This window comes from Sceloporus undulatus, chromosome 2 (genome assembly GCF_019175285.1).
Source record: "Sceloporus undulatus isolate JIND9_A2432 ecotype Alabama chromosome 2, SceUnd_v1.1, whole genome shotgun sequence".
NCBI lineage: Eukaryota > Metazoa > Chordata > Lepidosauria > Squamata > Phrynosomatidae > Sceloporus > Sceloporus undulatus.
In genome coordinates this window covers 185,702,597-185,721,586 of record NC_056523.1, presented here as the reverse complement: position 1 = coordinate 185,721,586, position 18,990 = coordinate 185,702,597, and the positions used below count along the sequence as shown (strand labels likewise).

The following is an 18,990-nucleotide window of genomic DNA, read 5'->3' as shown; positions in this document are numbered from 1 at the left end:
TCACAGTAAGAAGGGTTTCTGCTTGGCATTGATGGAGTTGTTCAGAAGCTAGAAAAAAAGGCAGAGTAGATGAAAACATTCAGGGAAGGAAAATATAGGGATATAGTTCAGGGAAGTAGCTGTTTTGGACTACAACTTCCAGAGTCACCTAGTCACTCTGGTCTCTGCTGTATTGCTTGGGAATTCTAAGAGTGGTGGGAAAATCCTATGCTCTCAGACTCAGGGAAAGCAATAGCAAACCTCCTCTGAAATTTCTAAGAAACCCGCATGCTAGGTTTGCCTTGAATTAACTTGAAGGAACACAGCATGCACACAGTCTAAAATTGCTTTCATAGGTCTGATCAGAGGAAGGTTGAAACTAACTAAACTGGTGAAAGCCAAGATGGTAGTAGAAGAGGGGGAGTTGGGGGTGATAGTCGGGGTGAAAGAAGGATAAAAAGAAGTAGAGAAAGCTCAAGGGATAAATCTTAGGAGAAAAAAAAATAAGGGATAGAATGGGAAGGGAGAGGAAATCTGTGTGGTCCAAGAGTGAGATTAGGCGAGGAAATGCATATTGGTTTGAAATTGCTAGTCAGACTTCTGTTTGCAATGCTCATGGTATTTAGCTGTGAACATAAATATATTGCATTTGTAAAAATGCAGTTAACGTATTTGAAAAAAAAGACACCTAAGTTTGTAGGTAACGTGTGAGTTGAGTGTTCAAAGGCCCAAGAAGCAAATGTTTAGATTACTCGGAAGCACAGCAAAACTTTGCAGGCCCTTTGTTTTTTGTCTGCTTTACTTGACTATGCACATTCAGACGTTTAATTTTTTTTTTAAAGTAGCATTATGTTTTCATGGATAATTTAATGGGTTGAGAAGTAGGTTTGCAAACTGAACAAATACAGCAGCAGATTTTGCTAATGTATGTCAAGTGAAAGTCCCTCTCTGTGTTTAATATACTGGGTAACCTCCTTTTCCCCCCTCTTGTTGCTTTTGTCCACCCTTTCCGTACCCTTCACCCCTGGCAGTGACTCCAGCCATTACCCCACCATGGATCGGATGAAGAAGATCAAGAGGCAGCTGTCCATGACACTGCGGGGGAGCCGGACGGTAGAAAAGAACCTCAATGAGCCCATCAATATAGAGGAGAACAACATCAGTGATAATGGTGAGCTCTCCCATTGTCTGATGCAGAGGTGGAGGGTATGCAGCCTTGACCAATCAGTTTAAAGTATTTTTAAAAGCTGTTTTTCAGGGCTGCGCCCTCACAAAGCAGCATGAAGACAAGAGAAATGGCTTTTCCAGAATCTATACTCCCTCAGTCAGCATGGTCTGAAAAAGTCAGTCTCCCAATTTCTTGTATCGGAGACAACATACATAGCACTGGGCAGAAAAAATACTTTGCAAAGCTACTCTGATTGGATGACCTAGTTCAAATTCAGTCAAAAGCAGCTTTAAGCAGCAAAACCTTTAATGTTTGACTATATCGCTGCAAACATGGTCATACCTCAGTAAGAAAGAAATTCCACCCTCTTGGGGTCATTGCTGAGAAGGCCCTGTTGCTTGTATACCCTGGTCTAACAGTTCTTAATGGCAAGAATTTGAGAAAGACTTGCAGTAGATTTTCATGCATGGGAAAGTATTAGATGGAGAGGTTGCTTCATCAGGTAGCATAGACTCAAGCTGTTTAGGGCTTGGAAGCTTAAGACCTCTCTTTCACTTGGAACCAAAAACTTACTGGCAGCTAGCAGAGCTGATGCTATATCAGAGTTACACTTTCTGACTTCTTGGCCCTAGTCAACACACAGGCAGTGGCATCCTGGATCAATTGAAACTTCCAAATTGGCTTCCAGGGTGGTCTCAAATAATGTTCCTTGTAGTGTTCCAGTATAAGATGGAATCATATGTTTTCCTATGGTCAGGAATGTACTACAGGTTGAGTAGCTCTTATCTGGAATTCTGAAATACTCCAAAATAGTCCACATGGATGGCTGACACCTTTGCTTTCTTATGGTTCAGTATATGCAAACTTTGTTTCATGCACAAAATTATTAAAAATATTATGTTTAAAATTACCTTTAATTGCATAAGGTGTGTATGAAACATAAATGAATGTCATGTGTAGATTTGGATCCCATCTCCAAGACATCTCATTATGTATATGCAGACATTCGAAAATATGAAAAAATGCAAAAACCCAAACACTTCTGGTCCAATAAGGGGGGGGCTCAACTTGTACAGTGTGTGCCATCTGGTGCAGAATATGATTGGGTGCCTCGAAAACATAGAACAGGGTAGAAAATGTGTGTTGTGAAAATACTAACCAGCCCTAACCAAATTAGCCAGTGGTGACGGATTATGGAAATTGTAGTCCCACAATATCTGAAGAATTACCTGTTTTCCACTCCTGTCTTAGAACAATTGTATTTTTTTGAAGAGGACATTTCTTGCCCTTAAGCTTCCAGAGAGAAAGCATACATACATGAAAATAAGTTGATAGTTTGTTCAGACTGATTTCCATAGTCGGTGATGAGACTCCTTTGCTTTACCCAGCTATCACTGTCTCCTAGTGAGTGTCCATCATAACCCATCTGCATAGGTTTATGACATTCCTACTGTATTTTGAGATGGGTTTCAGTTTTTAAAAATGAGTGCAAGTTCTAAACCTGAAATGAAATTTTTGAAAATAAATTGTGACCTCATACATATCATTCCAACTCATATAATACAACCTGTTCTATTTTTTTAAAATCCACCACATTGTAAAAAGGTTCAAGGAGGGAAATAATTAGCAGCACACTTCAAATCATTTAGATATCTCTAATTGTTAAGAGCACACAGCAACAAAACAGATGAAAAAGAATAAGGAGGCTGTCTAGAACCTGTAGTAAGAGCTTAGAAAAATTTGATTTTATGATGGTTCTGGCTTGAGGATTTGGGGAACTATAGTCCAAAATGTTTCCAAGCTCTAACGGCACAATCTAGACAGCCTCCTTGTCTTTGTGGTTCTACTTCACTACAGGCATCTGTTGCATATTTGAAGGGTTAGGGACTGGAGCATTGTTGAAGACATAGTTAAAAAAGGCAAACACACATGCCCATTGAAAATCCTTCTGCCATATAAATTACTGTATAAGCCAAAGGCTGGTTTGAATAGAAGGTTCTTTACCTGCTGGCAAAAGGAAAGGGAGAGAGGCCCAAATGAACCTGTGAGAGGGAGTTGCACAGTCTGCAGCCAGCCACTGAGAAGGCTCTCTCTCACATGTCAAATGTGCCTGTGATGGTGGTGGTACTTTGAGTCACTTTGAATCTGAATGCAAGAGAAAGCAAAACTGAATGCTTTCCTCATTCCTCCTTTTAATGTGGAGGTGTATCTAAGTTGTGTTCAATAGTGCTGAATCTGCATTCTTTCATAAGAACACACAATGAGCCGGGCAGCATCAGGGCAAGATCCACCTTGCCTTGCATTCTTTACAATAATTTCAGCAATCGGCATGTGTTAGATCTAGAATTTGGCTGAGGTCCACCAGGGAACAGCACCTTTCCTTCTGCCCAGCCCTGTGACTGAAGGTGATATTGGCTACAAGACTGTGGATTCCATGTTAGTTGTTCAGTCAGACTTTTACAGTGGGCCCTTGGTACCTGCTGGGGTTTGGTTCTAGGACCCCCCCCCCAATAAATACCAAAATCCATGTATGCTCAAGGCCAGTTAAATACAGTGGCAGTGAAATGGTGTCCCTTATATAAAATTGCAAAATTAAGGTTTGCTTTTGGAATTTATATTGTTTTTAGATATTTTAAAGCTTTGGATAGTTGAATCTGTGGATACAGAGGGCCAACTGTATTGCTAATGATCAAAGACCTTTGCAGAAATTCCAACATACTCAAACGTATTTGTTAGCAAATAAAATATAAATATCTTAGCCTTCCTCGTGCACCATCCATCAAATTTTGAATTTAAGCATCACCTGCTAGTTTAAGGTGCTGGTCCTTGTTGTAAAAGAGGGCCATAATTGAGGAGAAAGGAGAACAGGACTCATCAGCCAACTACTACAAATTTTCTTGTACAAATTAGGAATAAGTGCCTCTGGCAAGGCAGGATAATCATCAACTAACTAAATCCTATGACAGATGCACAGGAATGATGGGTTATGGAGGGGTTTCTCTCTGTTGTGTTGACCTCGGGAGCAGCGAGAAGCAACACAAGAGACTTGAACTTATCTTCCTGCACCCAGGCATTTTGAGAAATCAATCCTGTCCTGTCTCAGATGCCTAGGTGATGTAGGTGCCCACAAGGGTGGGTGGGTGGGGCGAGGTGTGGATGGCAAGAAGTTTCTCCAATAAACCATCACTCCCATAGGCCTATCTTTTGTTGAGAACAGTTTGATAAAATATATATTCCTTGTGGAAGGCAAAATGTGGGATATTCAAGACCACATTAAAAGAATGAGGGAAAGAAAGATTTGCCTATGAATACAGGAGAAGAAGCTGTGGAGAACGAAAACATCATTTTGACCCAAAAAGACCCTTATGAGCATATTTAGCTGGCACTGGCTGTCCTGTGTTAAGCTTGCCTATGTAGCAGTGAGGTTTAGAAATGTGATCCTTTGCTTTTAAGAATGGGATTCGAAGGAACTGGATAGATGCCCTGGAAACTTTACTAGAAGCCACACTCTGCTTTGAGACCATGCAGTAAACTGACACTTTTGGTATGGAAAGGGCCTTGATGTGCTTACATATAGTCCAGGATGAACAGCATCACCAGTGATGGTTTTGAGTTCATTCTAATCATTCAGACCAGAGTATTTTCAGTTACCACAACGCTGGGGAGAAGGCTGTCCCTCTCAGGTAAGTTTTGCCTCTCCATTATACCCGCTCCCCACCACTCTGCCAGGGGTTCATTTTTAAGTTTGATTTCCATTCTGCTTTGATTTTTCTATGGTTTTTCTTTCCTTCATATTTCTCTTTTCTTTTTCCCCTGTTCTTTTCTTTTTTGTGTATCTGCTTTATTTCTGCCTTCCTTCACTGTGGTGGTGATTTCCCTCGGCTTGTGTGACGGCTCTGTACCTGCTGTCTTGTACATTTGGCGTCCTGCTGAGTGTGCTTTTTGCTCTGTCTTCTCCTTACCTTTCCTCTCCTCTATACATGTTCTGCCCCCATTCATTGATGTCATGAGTTCTTACGTTCCCCTTTCCTTTGCAATATGTGTGCAATTTCCATTCCTCTCCCTTTTACATTCCCTTGTGCTTATATTGTATTTCCTTTTCTTTGATTTCCTTGCTCTCTTCTTGGTGGGGGATGGGGGGATATTTTTATTCTGGGTCTCCATTTTCCTTCCGTTTGTCTCATTTTGCATCACCCCACTGCACCACACCTCTCCTCTCTTCCTGCTGCTGCTTCTCACTGGTGTCTCCCTTCCTATTGCGTCCCCTTCTCCCCTTCTTCTTGATTTCATGTGCCTCCTCATATGTCATGTGCACCACCCATGTGTCTCCCTCCACACTCCCCTATTTCTGCAATCCCTTCCCATTTCCCTGTCATCATTCATGCCTCTCCCCCCTGGCCTGTCTGTCCATTTGTCCATCCATGGGCTTCCCTCCTTCCTTCCTCCCCCCCAGGCCCCACAGTGAAGAGTGTGCGTCCTAGCACCTCCCGCAGCGTTCACGCCTTCCTGCATCACTACGCAGGCTCCTTCCGCAGGCCCCGCTTGGCCGTCAGCCGCAGCCTGAGCACTCACCTCAACCGCACCGCCCGACTAGGTGATTATCGCATCTCTCACTGCCTTAAAGGGGCTACCTGTTCTGGGTAGACTGGCCTTGCCAATCTTGGCTGGCCTATGGAGAGACTTCTGGGGGGTCTCAGCTCACTTGTTGACACTTTTGGACCTTCCGCCATCAAGCAAGCAGCAGCAGAGCTGGGAATCCTTTGACCAGGCAGTGTAGATAGCCCTGAGTCTTGGATTCCCTTTCCTGGCTCCAGGAGGACTTTGGCCAGGGTGCTGGATTTGGGTAAGGATGTTGAAGACCAGGCTTTCCAGGGCTGACTCCCAGTGAGTTTTGCTTCAAGAGTGACTTCCGGACCAACGTGAATCTGAAGCCTTGTGTCTTTCTTTTATGTCAGTTGCACATCTGAATTGGTTTAGATGTGTTTTGCTTCCATGCAGAGCTTGCAAAAATTTATTTTTAATATGACATTTGCCACAATTCCTCCACTCAACATGGTCACTGGGGACCCAAAGAGCTGTAGTTTTAAAAGAACATGAAATAAAATAAAATGTGCTTGGTGTGTAGAAGGTCCCAGGCTCAGTCCTTGGTAATTCTGGGCAGTGCTCTTTCTCCAGACCCTTGGTCAGCTGTGCCAGTCGGTGAAGACAGTACTATGCAGAGGTAAATGGTCCAATAAGTTGGACTCAATATAATTTGCTTCCCTATATTTCTCTGAAGTGATACTGTCATGAAACCAGTATACAGTGGTCCTTCGATATCTACTGGGGTTTGATTCCAGAACCCCTGTGGATACCAAAATCAATGAATACTCAAGGCCCATTAATACAGTGGTGTAGCAAAATGATGTGCCTTATATAAAATGGCAAAATCAAGGCTTCCTTTTTGGAATTTATATATTTTAAAAACATTTTCACACCTTGGATGGTTGAATCTGTGCATAAAGAAATCCATGGATATGGAGGGTTGGCTGTACATCTAACCGTTTAAAAAAAAGCAACAAGATTTTGAAACTGTTTGGACACAGCTTTTAAGGTCCATGGTGTTTAAAATGTCCCAAATCCTAGAGAATAAGCAAGGGCCCGTGCTTAGGGATGGGGAGAATGATAACAATCTTACAGTGTTGCTACCTTTTAAAAGTTAACGTGAAGAGTGGGAACATAACTTTTTAAAAGTGTAATAACATCTACTTCTTAGAAACTGTTGGGGGAAGATTATTTACTTTTTCCTTGCTTTTGGGGAGCTATTGCTAAATTTTTGGAGTATTATTTTAAGAGATTTTTGTATTTAACTTATTTTTAAAAGCACAAAAGTAATCAAAGTTAGCATATTATTGATATAGGTTCCAATGTGTTATACTGGTTTGGGTGTTACACTAGGAAGACCAGGGTCTGAATCCTGGCTCAGTCAGTCAGGCCTACTGGGTTACCCAAGATAAATCATACTGTCTCACTTGCAAAAGAAGGTGATGACAAATCTCCACTGAACAAGTCTTGCCAAGAAAACTGTAGGGTAGAGTGGTATAGATCAGAATTGACTTGAAGGCCTGTAACAATAACAGCACGACAAATGCCTTACCAACATGTTATTCTTTAATTAATTAGCAGTGTTTAAAGGGTACTTGGGGGGGGGGGACACCAAAGTCTGTAAAAAAAAAAGTTGTTACAAGTCCTGATCTCACAGCATCTGGAAGATGACACAAGTCCCCATCCCTAGCCTGGAATATTGGTGATGAGTCTAGATAGAGAGTCTGCCTCAGCTAAGAGTTAGTTGACAAGACTCTTGCATTGAAAATAATCATTTAAAAAAGAAAACCCTTTACTTAGCCCTGTGGGGTTGTTTCTGTTTAGAGTGTTCCTTCCAGTAGTTTCTGACTTTTGGAAGCCATAAGGTGGACCTATCACATGGTTTTCTTAGCAAGATTTCTCCAGAGAGGGTTTGTCTTTGCCTTCCTCAGGGGCTGAAAGAGTGTGACTTGGCCAAAGTCATCTATTGGTTTCCATGACTGAGCAGGGATTCAAACCCTGGTCTCCAGAGTCATTGTCCAACATCTAAACCACTCTACCACACTGACTCTCTGCTGAATATTTACCAATATTACAAAGTGGTTCCATACAAAATAATGGTTTTATTGTTCTTCAAAGTGCAGTTTCACAACTGTCAGAGGGATTGGATGGGAGGAAATAGGCTGCTAATTCTTTCTGCCTGTTGTCTCTCTATCTCTGCCTCTCCTTGGCACAGAAATTGTCCAAGAAGACCTGAAGATGGGTTCAGATGGTGAGAGCGACCAGGCATCGGGGACGTCATCAGATGAGGTTCAGTCTCCAGTCCGAGTGCGTATGCGCAACAACCCAACGCGCAAGATCTCCACTGAGGTGCGAGCATTGGAGGATCTGGTGGAAAATCCATGGCGAGGGAGACTCTTGGCTCCCCTTCACAATGCCCATTTACACCACTGTGATTCCACTTTTAACTGCCTTGACTCCACTCTACAGAACTGGAATTTGTAGTTTGATCAGAGGCATTCAAACTTACTACATACCTCATGAAACCAGAAATTTTAGGATTTCTTTAAAAACATTTTTTTATTAATACAAGCAAATAAACGCAAATATGTTTATAAACACACAAGTATATAACAAAAATAAAGAAATGACACAAATTAACAAACTTAACTGCATACAAAAAACTACTAATTTCCCCCCACATTAACCAATGGTTGTATCCCTTATTTTTTATTATAATCTCTCTTTCTCTCTTGCTTCTACTTAAAATCAAATGTAATTCATTTAATAAAGTCTAAAATGGATACATGTCCCCATTATAACACTATAAAAGATATAAACGATTTCCAGTATTTCTAAAAATTCGTCAAAGATTTTAGAAATTACAGGATTTCATAGGATATGGCCATGGCTTTTAAAGTAGAATTCTAACAATCTAATTGTGTAATGTGAAAGGGACCTCTGTCGTTGTCTTCTTCTTCTTCTTTGAGTTGCTTTGTAGACATAGTCATGGTGAAAGGGAATGCATAGAAGTGGTGTAGTTCACACATAGCTCCTCTCCCCCCCCCCCCCCCAAAGCAATTTCAGTCCTCAGGACCATGCAAAGTCTGCACGGCTGAGCTTCAGATAGAAGAATGTAGATTGCTACTTGGCAATATATCTGATTGTACACAGGATTCCTCAGCTGGACACTTTATCCTTTGTGGTGCGTTTCAGGTTTCACATATGGAAGACTTGTCTGTGAGGTTTGTGAATGAAACTCACACCACTGCCACGGAATTGCCTCCAATTATCTTGAGGAACTTTTTTTTAAAAGGGCCCTCGCCTTTCTGAAAACCTGAAGAGGCCAATCCTGGTGAATCCCCTTAGGAAAGGAATCCTGCATAATGGACGCTACCCTTGAACAAGCTGTCAGAAAGCATTGGGTGCTGTTCACCTCTGCTCAGTGTGTCATCACCAGAGAGGGAGCAACTGTGCTTCCTTGCAGATTCATTAGCTCTAGCTTTATCCCAGCTTCAATCTTGTATTTTACCACATCTGATCTCCATTTCCAGCTAGGAGTTCCATACAGGGGAGTGATTGGGCACGGAAAAGCTGGACAGAGTGTTTTTGGCAGCCCACTTGGAGCTGCAGAGGAAAGGGCTAGTATGGAAGCACAGTGAGCCAATGAAAGAGAAACCCAGCATTCTGTTTCTCTGGATGACAGCTGCAGTTCGAACCTACAGGATTTTTTTTCTTAGCCTTCTTTTTACTCATAAGTGGATCTCTTCTTAAGAAGAAGGCAAGCAAAAAATATTTGCATGCTTGTCACTTTTGGGACCTTAGTAACAAGGCTTACCCGATTTATCCCTGTTCCGCTATAGGACATTAACAAGCGCTTGTCGCTCCCGGCTGACATCCGTTTGCCTGAAGGCTATCTGGAGAAGCTAACCCTCAACAGCCCTCTCTTTGACAAGCCCCTGAGCAGACGGTTACGGAGAGTCTCTTTGGTAAGTGAGAACCTCCACCACCTTTCTGCCTCCCTCTACCCCATACTGTTGGCAGCTGTATCTTCATTGAAGCTGAAGGAGTAACTGGAGCTGTAGATGAGTAGCCACTGCTGCTGTTGGCCTTTTACAGCATTCACAGCTAGAAGGGAGCAACTTCTCACACTATGTGCTTTCTCCTGCAGTCGGAGATTGGTTTTGGGAAGCTGGAGACGTATGTGAAGCTGGACAAGTTGGGAGAGGTGAGTGCCGTCACTCTCCATTTATGTGTTTGTTCCATTTCTATCCCACAGTGAACTCAAGGCAGTGAGCTCACATTTTTCTCATACAACCCAGTGCAATTCAGACCAAGAGACCAGTGTTTAGCCCAAGGTCACCTATTGAGTTTCCCAGCTCATTGGAAATTTGAACCATGATTTGAGCTAGTCCAATACTCTGGCTACTACACCATAGGCAAGAATAAAGACCTTGTGCAGGATTCCAGTCTAAGAGGCACTTGTGGTAACTGTTGGATTGCTTTACCTTGGCTGAGAAATCTTTCTTTTCATGCTTATTTTAAGTGCTTTTTATCAGGTGGTCATTTTTATTTTGCTTTTCTCCCGAGGAGCTCAGTGTGGTGTATATGATTTTCCCTCCTGCTGTTTTTCCTCACAACAACCCTGTGAGGTAGGTTTGGTTGAGTGATTATGTCTGATCCCAAAGATCCTGAGTAAAAATTTGAACCTGGGTCTTCCCAGTTCTGACCCAGCATTATAGGTGGTACACCACATTCAGAGCAAAGAAGTTTGATCAACATGGTATATTTGCCTGTTTATGCCAATCAGATCTCCAGCTCTTGACAACTCAGTGATGTCTATTACGGCTGATTTGTTCCAGTCAACTTGAGTGAATCAATTTAGTCTAGTGGAGAGAACCTTGGATTTAAGATTAGTTGGCTCCAGAATGGTGTTATAATGTTTCCTTTCCCTAGTTTCTTTCCCCCTGGTTGGTACATGAATTTGAAACCCGTCAATTCACATGAAATCTAATATTCTCAAGGACTTGATCTAAAATCCCCAAATCCATGTTAACCTGTTCCCAGTCTGCAGACTGGATGTATTAATGGGGCTCTTGAGACAGTTAATAAGGGAAAGGGGTTGTGATAACTACATTTGAGGTTATCAAGTCAAGAGAAAATCATTCTTTTCCACCACAGACCAGAGAACTCACATGACCCTAGTCAATCCAGTCTAGTGATAAGCTTTTTTCTGAAACCATGTCTTATAAATTGTTCCTCACCTGGCCTTGGAAATGACCCACCAGCCCTAGTCATCCCACACTGCCTCTGAATCAGTCACAGCTATCCAGTTTTGTTATCTGGAATCTCCCTCTTACAGCCCTAAACAAAATTGTCTGCATTTACCCATCACTACCTGGCTGCAGTATTTCATGCTCTGGCAATCTCCTGGTTGGACTACTGCAGTTTATGCACTGTCTGTAGGGCTGCCCTGGAAGATGACTTGGAAGCTGCAGCTTGTGTAAAATGAAGCAGCTGGATTGCTAAGTGGAAATTGTTATAGAAACCACATAATACAAGTTTTAAAGAGTTTTCACTAGTTACCAATATGTTTCTGGTCTGAATTTTAAATGCTGGTGTGGGTATTTAAAGTTGTCACTGGTTTGGGATCTTGATATTTGAGGATGCATCTCTCTCTGTAGAAGCCTGCACTTGGATTGAGATATACTTGGGGGGGGGGGGTTCCTCTATGTCTCACCAGTAGGAGCAGTATATACTCTGTGATGACATGGGAGAGGGCCTTCCCTGTTATGGCACTCCATTTATAAAATTTTCTCTCCTTGGAAGCCCTATTGGCACCAGTGTTGGTTTCATTCTGGCTTTTTGGCTTTTTACTAAAACCTTTGGGTACCTAATGATTTCATTCTAATTATTAAATATGCAGAGTTTTACACTTCTTTTAACTATTTTAATTACCCAACTTTTTCATTGTTCAGTTGCTTAATATGCTCTTAAAATGCTTAAAATTAATTAGTTACTGTTTTAAATTTATTTTTTTAAAAACAATAATTTTATGATCAGCTGCCCACAGATCTTAGACAATAGGGTAGGATAAAATATATCAATGATGATGATGCCTCACTAATTCCTAGGTTTTTGAATAGAATCTGAATCCTTTTGTGGTTGTGGGCCTTCAAGTTATTTCTGACTTTACAGTAACCTGAAGGCAAACATATCATGTGGTTTTCTTAGTGGGATTTGTTCAACAAGGGTTTGCTATGGCCTTTCTTAAAGGCTGAGAGAGTGTGACTTGCCCCAAATCCTGGTCTTCTAGAGTCCAAGTCCAACATTTGAACCACTATACCATGCTGGCTCTTCTGAATTACTAAAGATCCAAAATTCTAGTCAGCAATACATGGAAAGATCTGGAGCAGAGATGATGATTGTGGTGGGTAATGATAATAAACAAACAAACAAATAAACAAATTCATTCTAGCCCACCCAATCACTAGGAATCCGGGTGGGTTATAACAGTAAAAATACATGACAATAAAATACTAAATAGTTCCTTCCCAATCCCCTCTCCAGTATTAAAACTAGAACTAAACAATCAGAGTTTTAAAAACAATAAAATGCAATACAGCATTAGGTTAAAATTAAAAACAATTTGGCGGGCAGAGAGACATACATCAGAAAATTGAGATCATATTTAAGCAGAGGCTGGATGGCCATCTATCAGGGATGCTTTGACTGAGAGTTCCTGCATGGCAGGGGGTTGGACTGGATGGCCCTTGTGGTCTCTTCCAACTCTATGATTCTATGATTCATACACAAGGGAGGAAGCTAGAGTTACCTAGGTTGAGAAGGCCTGCTGGAAGAGATCTATCTTAAGAGCCTTTTTGAAGTCTGTAAGAGTGGAGATATGGCGGATCTCTTCCGGCAGGTCGTTCCACAACTTCGGCCCTTTGAGTTATGATGATGACAATAATGATAATTACAGACTGTGGATTCTTGTAATTACTGTACTTCAGTTCATTTATTCATTGCATATTTCCTAGCCACATTTGTTGCATGGGAAGAAGATGCATGATTGCTGGGTAGGTAGATGGGATCTTGGAACTGAGCTGGTGGTTTGCCATGAGGTAAGCAACTCCCTGTCCTGGCTTCTACCTCCTGCTGATCCCTTGATGCTCTTAAATGAGTACCCCAGGATCTGAGGCGTTTACTTTGACTTTATATTGAGCCAGCATGGTGTAGTGATTTGAGTGTTGGACTATGACTCTGGAAACCAGGGTTCATATCCCTGTTCAGCCATTGAAATCCACTGGGTGACCTTGGGCAAGTCACACTCTCTCAGCCTCAGAGGAAGGCAATAACAAACCCCCTCTAACCAAATCTTGCCAAGAAAACCCTGTGATATGGTTGCCATATGATGGAAATGACTTGAAGGCTCATAACAACAGGCAGATGGAAGATAGATGACAGGGGATATACTGTGGCCTCATGATGATGGCAAAGTCTCTGTTTGGACTCTATCACTTTAGCCTGCAGGTGGGGTCTTACATTATTGAATGCTCACCCATACAGTATGTTTACTCTATGTGGCAAGGTACGTATTGGGAAAGAAGGATTCTAGTCTTCTAGCCTAAAACACTAGTATTGTATGAAAGACAATACTAGTGACCTGAGCTCTCCCCTGAAGCCTCAAGTGGTGCAACTGAGATGGAGGCTCACTGCCTCCGCCTGAATTAGGCCCAGTAAGATGGATACCCAGGAATTTTGAAGAGAGGGGGTCATAGTACAATAAACAGGAAGGAAGGCCTTAGGAGAGGGTGTTGTAAGGATACAGAACTGAAAGCTGTGTTTAAGTTGTAGTTTTATATGCCATTTTTGAGTAGGTTGGGGATGTGATATTTCTTTGGTGGCAGGGAGAGTACCTCAAAGTAAACTGTAGATAAAGATAAAGCTTAAAACTGAAAGGGGATTGTGTTGGGGAGTGGACAATTGATGCAAGGTGGTGCATTGTATGATTCTCCTAAGCAGTGTTTCTTCCATTTCAGGGAACGTACGCCACTGTCTACAAGGGAAAAAGCAAACTCACTGACAACCTGGTGGCCCTGAAGGAAATCCGTCTTGAGCATGAAGAAGGCGCCCCTTGCACAGCCATCCGGGAAGGTAGGTTGATAGCTGACTCCATCCATGGCTCCTTTTAATGAGGGCTTTTGAAACATACAGTTTCAAAACATACGGGGGGGGGGGGGGTTGGAACGGATCCCCTGCGTGAAACAAGGGCGCACTGTACTTTGTTTCTCTCTAGCTTTGAATCACAATAGTTGTGTGATATTTGAAGATGTCAAGTAATAGTAATTGTGTCTAACTGTATCTTGAAGTGTTCAAATTTAAGGGCTTTTAAAAAAATGATTTATTTGACACTAATCTGCCTTGAGAAAACAATTGTCTTGAAAGATGGCTAAGAAATGCACACTGAATCAGTACATAAAAATACAAAGTAAGGTATTTCAACTAGTTAGAAGAATATACAGCCACTGGAAGGCATAGGATGTTATAGCCAGTTTCATGAACCATCTAACTAGTCATGCACCAGTGTGAGTGTGTGTGTGTGTCATATGCTGAACATTTTTATGAAGGCTAATTAGAAGATATTTGCAAAAAAAGGAAGAAAATGTTTATCAGTGAGACATACAAATGGATTTATATAGGCAGATAAGACTCTGGGTGAATCATATATCAGGCAGAGGCACAAACCTAGGTACGGCATAACCAGCCCATCTGTTATCAGTATTCAGTGGCATGTACTAATCCTTAAGTAGCCGAAATAACACATCTCATACACAAGAGGGGAGGACTCAGTAAGCTCAGTGAAACCCTGAGATTTGCAATCGATAGGCTCCACAAAATGGGGAGGGGGAATGAATGGCCAGGCACAAATGTGGTCATTTGGAGGAATTGATAGGGGAAGGGAGCATGGAGTAGATAGTCATATGGCCTAGCAAGTCCACTAACTAAGCTTCAGCTAGAACTCAGGCCATGGCTGCAACCCTTTCCATCCTTCCTCAGCCATCTGTCTGCTTAGCTAAATGAGTATGTAGGGTAAAGTTTTTCTCTCCAGCCTCTGTCAGTTTGTATGTACAGAAATGTGTAGCTCTCCTCCTAGTCTGCAAGGGCAGAAGAAGAAAAATATTGTCATCCTCAATGAGGCATTGAAATAGGAAGGAATTGGAGACAGAACTGTATGCATGAATGCAGAGAAATTGATGGTATATATGGTACACACAGGGGATACAGAGTGGTTAGCTTCCATTTTCATAGTTATAAAATTCAATTTCCAAGATTGTATTACAAAATTACCCAGGCAGCCAGATCACGTATCATACAGAGATACAGAAGGCAGCCTCTTCTCTGAGGTGTGCACTGGGTTTAGAGGAGCTTTTGTTTATTTCGTTTTGTACAGTGTGGCCTGTTACAGACTGCCAAAATAAAGCTGCTTCGGGTCTCTTTGGAGATATGCTATTTAAATGATGCATGAGTCCTAAGAGTCCGGAGGTCGCTCCAAAGCCACACTCCATTCCTAAGCACTGGAGTGCAGCTTTTGGTGCAGCTTCCGGATTCTTAGGATGCATGCATCATTTAAACAGCGTACCTCCAAAGAGACCCGAAGCAGCTTTATTTTGGCAGTCTGTAACAGGCCTGTGTGAGCCATTCTCTTAAAGTATAAGAGTTTGAAAATGAGTGCATTGCACTAAGAGATGTGTTTATGATCCAGATCTCACCTTGTGGTTGCTTCCCTCTTTCTCTTTCCCCCTGTCTCCCTTCCAGTTTCACTTCTGAAAGATTTGAAACATGCCAACATAGTGACCCTGCATGATATCATCCATACAGAGAAATCCCTCACACTTGTCTTCGAGTATTTAGTGAGTAAATGCTGGAATGGATAACAACATTACATTAGAATTTGTTTTTCTTTACAAATTGAAATGAAAAAGGAATAGCAAAATGAGCATCAAATAAACAAATCAATATGCCAACTTGGTTTGAACAGAGATGATATTTAAATGACAAAATATCATAAGCCATCTCCCAGGGGTCAAGAGAACTGAGGTTTTATGAGGGGGACTGAATTTTTCTTCAGTGATTTCTCAGTATTGTCACAAAAAAGTCAGTTCACTAGGAAAATTTTGTTCCCTACATGGGAATTCCCAAAAGCTTAGTTTTCTAAAAGTGACAGTTATTGCAATACCTAATACATATATATAAGAATTCCAAGAATTCTCAGTGTTTCACAAGAATGCTCAGTGTTTCACATACATGGCCTCCTTCATGTTCACCACCCTATAAAATAGTGCTGTAATCTCCCTGTTTCAGATGGGAAGGCTACGGGCTGAGAGAGGGAAGGTTCCAATGCCCAACAGCAGGGGTTGCAGGCCATTGTTGCAGCTGAGCCTACTACTGCAATGAAGATATATGTTATTTCCTTTTTAAAACAATGCTTACAGTCCATGTTCTCCTCCTAGCAGTCCTGTTCCACTTGTAAGCAAAGTCTGTAGGGAATAAACATTAAGTTTTAAAGCAGGAGTGGAGGAGATCCACTCACAGGCCACATGTGGCCCGGGCCCATTTTTTGCAACCCCTGAAGCCTCTTAAGGCCACCTCTGATCTTCCTAATTGATTTTGTGGTGGTAATTTTCTCCCTGAAATGCTCACCAAAACAGCCTGAAAACCTGACGATTTACCCTTTACTGGTTTACTGAACCTCTCATCCAAAACCTTTTCCAAAATAATCCCCCTGAAAAAATGAACCTTTTCTGCCAAAAATGAAACTGAAAGCGGCACAAAATCCCTTCTAGATCTTCTTATAATAAATAAATGAAGTAAAAATTTATTTATATCCTATCTTTCTCCTGACATACAGACTCAAAGTGGCTCACAACAAATTTAAAGCAATACAAATTAAGAACAATACAAAGCATTACAAATTATAAAAACAAAGTTTAAAAAACAATTAAACAGTTTAGGAAATTAAAAACATTAAGTATTAAAAATATTAAAATGTAATTTAAAAGGATATACTGTACAAACCTTATAATCTGAATTGCACTGCATTTAAAAGTGTAACCCTTGTCAGCCTGAAAAAGCTTGATGGCACAAAAATGTTTTTTACCTGCTGGTGAAAGAAGAGCAGGGATGATGCCATTTTGGCCTCTCGGGGGATGGAGTTCCAAAGTCTGGGAGCAGCCACTAAGGTCCTTTTCCTTGTTCCCACCAAGCAAGTCTGAAAGTGTGGTGGAACAGCTTCTTTAGAGAAGCACAGGAGGGGTGGTGGTGTGGCAGTTAAATGGGACTCCATCCTAGACATACTTGTTCACTCCAATTTTAAAAATTTAAAAATGCAGCTGCAAATTTGAAAGGGGTAGTTGCAGCCCCTGGAAGGTTTGTACAGGTCTCTGATCCCTGACTGTTGCCCAGTCCTAGCCTACAGCTGTCTAGTCATTTTGTAGGCTAGTTTCATGGTGAAGAGAGAAAAGAGTTTTTGGGAACAGGATCTTAAAATCAGCTGTGATCTCTCATGTGCAAGGGACCTAGTTTGCCCCCCCAATTTCTCCTATGATTCTGCAACAGCATTTGGATCAGCCCAAGACATCTGGATACATTGTCCTAATGAAACTTTCCTTCCTACTTGGAGGCATAGGACTCCACTGAACCTTTCTCTTTCAGTTGGCTGTGACTTCAGGGTACTAGGACATTGTAGGTTCAGGAGATCTTGAGGTCTCCTCTGTATCCCTATCCTTTTCAGCTCAATCTTCAATCTGAGTAAGCTGCTGTGAGAAGGAAGGGCCTGGCTTAGGATGTAGATTGTGCACTAAACCTCCCCTTCACCATACTGATCAACTGTGTATGCCTCAGTGAGGTGTAGCTGCTCTTTATTGGGAGTGGTCCTGTGGGGAGTCCTCCACCAGGGTATCCCATTGCCTTAATAATAGTATAAGTATGGTCCATTAGAATCAAGAGCCACTGAATTCAGTGAGGCTTGCTTCCAGCTGCAAGCGCATGGCACGACAGACTTAATTCTGTGTCAGTAAACTAAGATGACTTGCTAAACATACTCCATGGGTAAAAAAAAAAATCAATCTTGTTTCTCTCTTCTCCCACAGGATAAAGACCTGAAACAGTATCTAGATGATTGTGGCAATGTAATAAATATGCACAATGTGAAGGTAAGTATTGCCTCCTACTTGTCTGTCCATTTCGGCCTCTGGCACTCCTGTGGAGTCTATTTTACTGCGAGTACCTATACCAAAATGACTCATAAAGGCTCAGATCAGACTGAGATTCTACTTAAAGATTTGATACCAGTTTTGTTTGGTTTGCTTTCAAAAAGGTAATCATTTTACTCTGTTTCAGTATAAAGGGTATGAAAGGAAAGGGGAAAGCAGTCTTGTGGCACCTTTAACACAAATTTTAGTGTGAGCACTGATTAGAGTACAATATTCAAGACTCAAGTATAAATGCACATGTTGCATAGATGTGAGGGTGGGCTTAGAGTAGTTGTCATTTCTGTTGACATGGTCCTGAAAAGTTTTCAATGTTATGCATGTACAAATAAGTTCCAATTCCTAGTTCCCTCCTTCTCTATGTGTTTTTTCTTGCCCCTTTTTCCAGATACGTGTGTGTGTGTATGTATGTATATATTCATACTTTTAAAAAGTAAGATGTAGGGGTTGGCAACCCCCGCCAGATCCGTGGGCCGGTCCTGCCACTGATTGCTGCAGGCGGTACCACGGCGGCGGTGAGGAGGGCGGGCCGCAGACAGTGCGTCGCTGCCAGCGGCTTCCTTTAGTCCTGTGCGCGCCTGCAGGGCCGCGCACAGGTCTAAATATGAGTTTCTCCTCCTGGGGCTGGGTGGCCAATGGCTGCTGGCAGGGGATGGGCTGTTGGAGCTCCAACCTGCCCCCATTGGCCAGCCAGCCTCAAGAGGAGGAGCTCCCTGGACGGAGGCCACGGCTGATAGCCGTGGGCAAGGCAGGAACCTCCTCCTCCTTCCTGCCGTTCTCGCGGCTGCCAGACAGCCGCGGGCAGGGCAGGAAGGGGGCGGGGGTCCTCCTCCTCCTGGGCTCCCTGGCCTTTCCTCCGCCAGACCTCTCTCTTTCGGCCGAAGGGAAGAGCTGAAGGGAAGGGCCTGGGACGGGTGCCCAAGCCCTTCCCTTCGCCCTCCCTCTCCTTTGGCCGAAAGGGCCCCTTGGAGCCCGTTCGGCCGAAGGAAGGGACTGAGGAGGAGAGGG

The 18,990-nt window shown here is 42.3% G+C and overlaps 1 protein-coding gene across 5 annotated transcripts in view; it reads left to right on the top strand.

Annotated features, from left to right (window-relative positions):
• CDK16 (cyclin dependent kinase 16) overlaps positions 1-18,990 on the top strand; it is an 81,804-nt gene that overhangs the window by 36,910 nt on the left and 25,904 nt on the right. For 4 of the 5 annotated variants that reach the window (XM_042449434.1, XM_042449436.1, XM_042449433.1 and 1 more), the window contains 8 exons: positions 1,011-1,150; positions 5,601-5,741; positions 7,947-8,080; positions 9,574-9,699; positions 9,882-9,938; positions 13,753-13,867; positions 15,530-15,624; positions 17,863-17,925. In XM_042449434.1, coding sequence (XP_042305368.1) covers positions 1,033-1,150; positions 5,601-5,741; positions 7,947-8,080; positions 9,574-9,699; positions 9,882-9,938; positions 13,753-13,867; positions 15,530-15,624; positions 17,863-17,925 — 849 coding nt within the window. In that variant the 5' untranslated portion in view covers positions 1,011-1,032. Of the gene's footprint in view, positions 1-1,010; positions 1,151-5,600; positions 5,742-7,946; positions 8,081-9,573; positions 9,700-9,881; positions 9,939-13,752; positions 13,868-15,529; positions 15,625-17,862; positions 17,926-18,990 lie in introns of those variants that run through there. The other variant, XM_042449437.1, reaches the window with a different exon arrangement.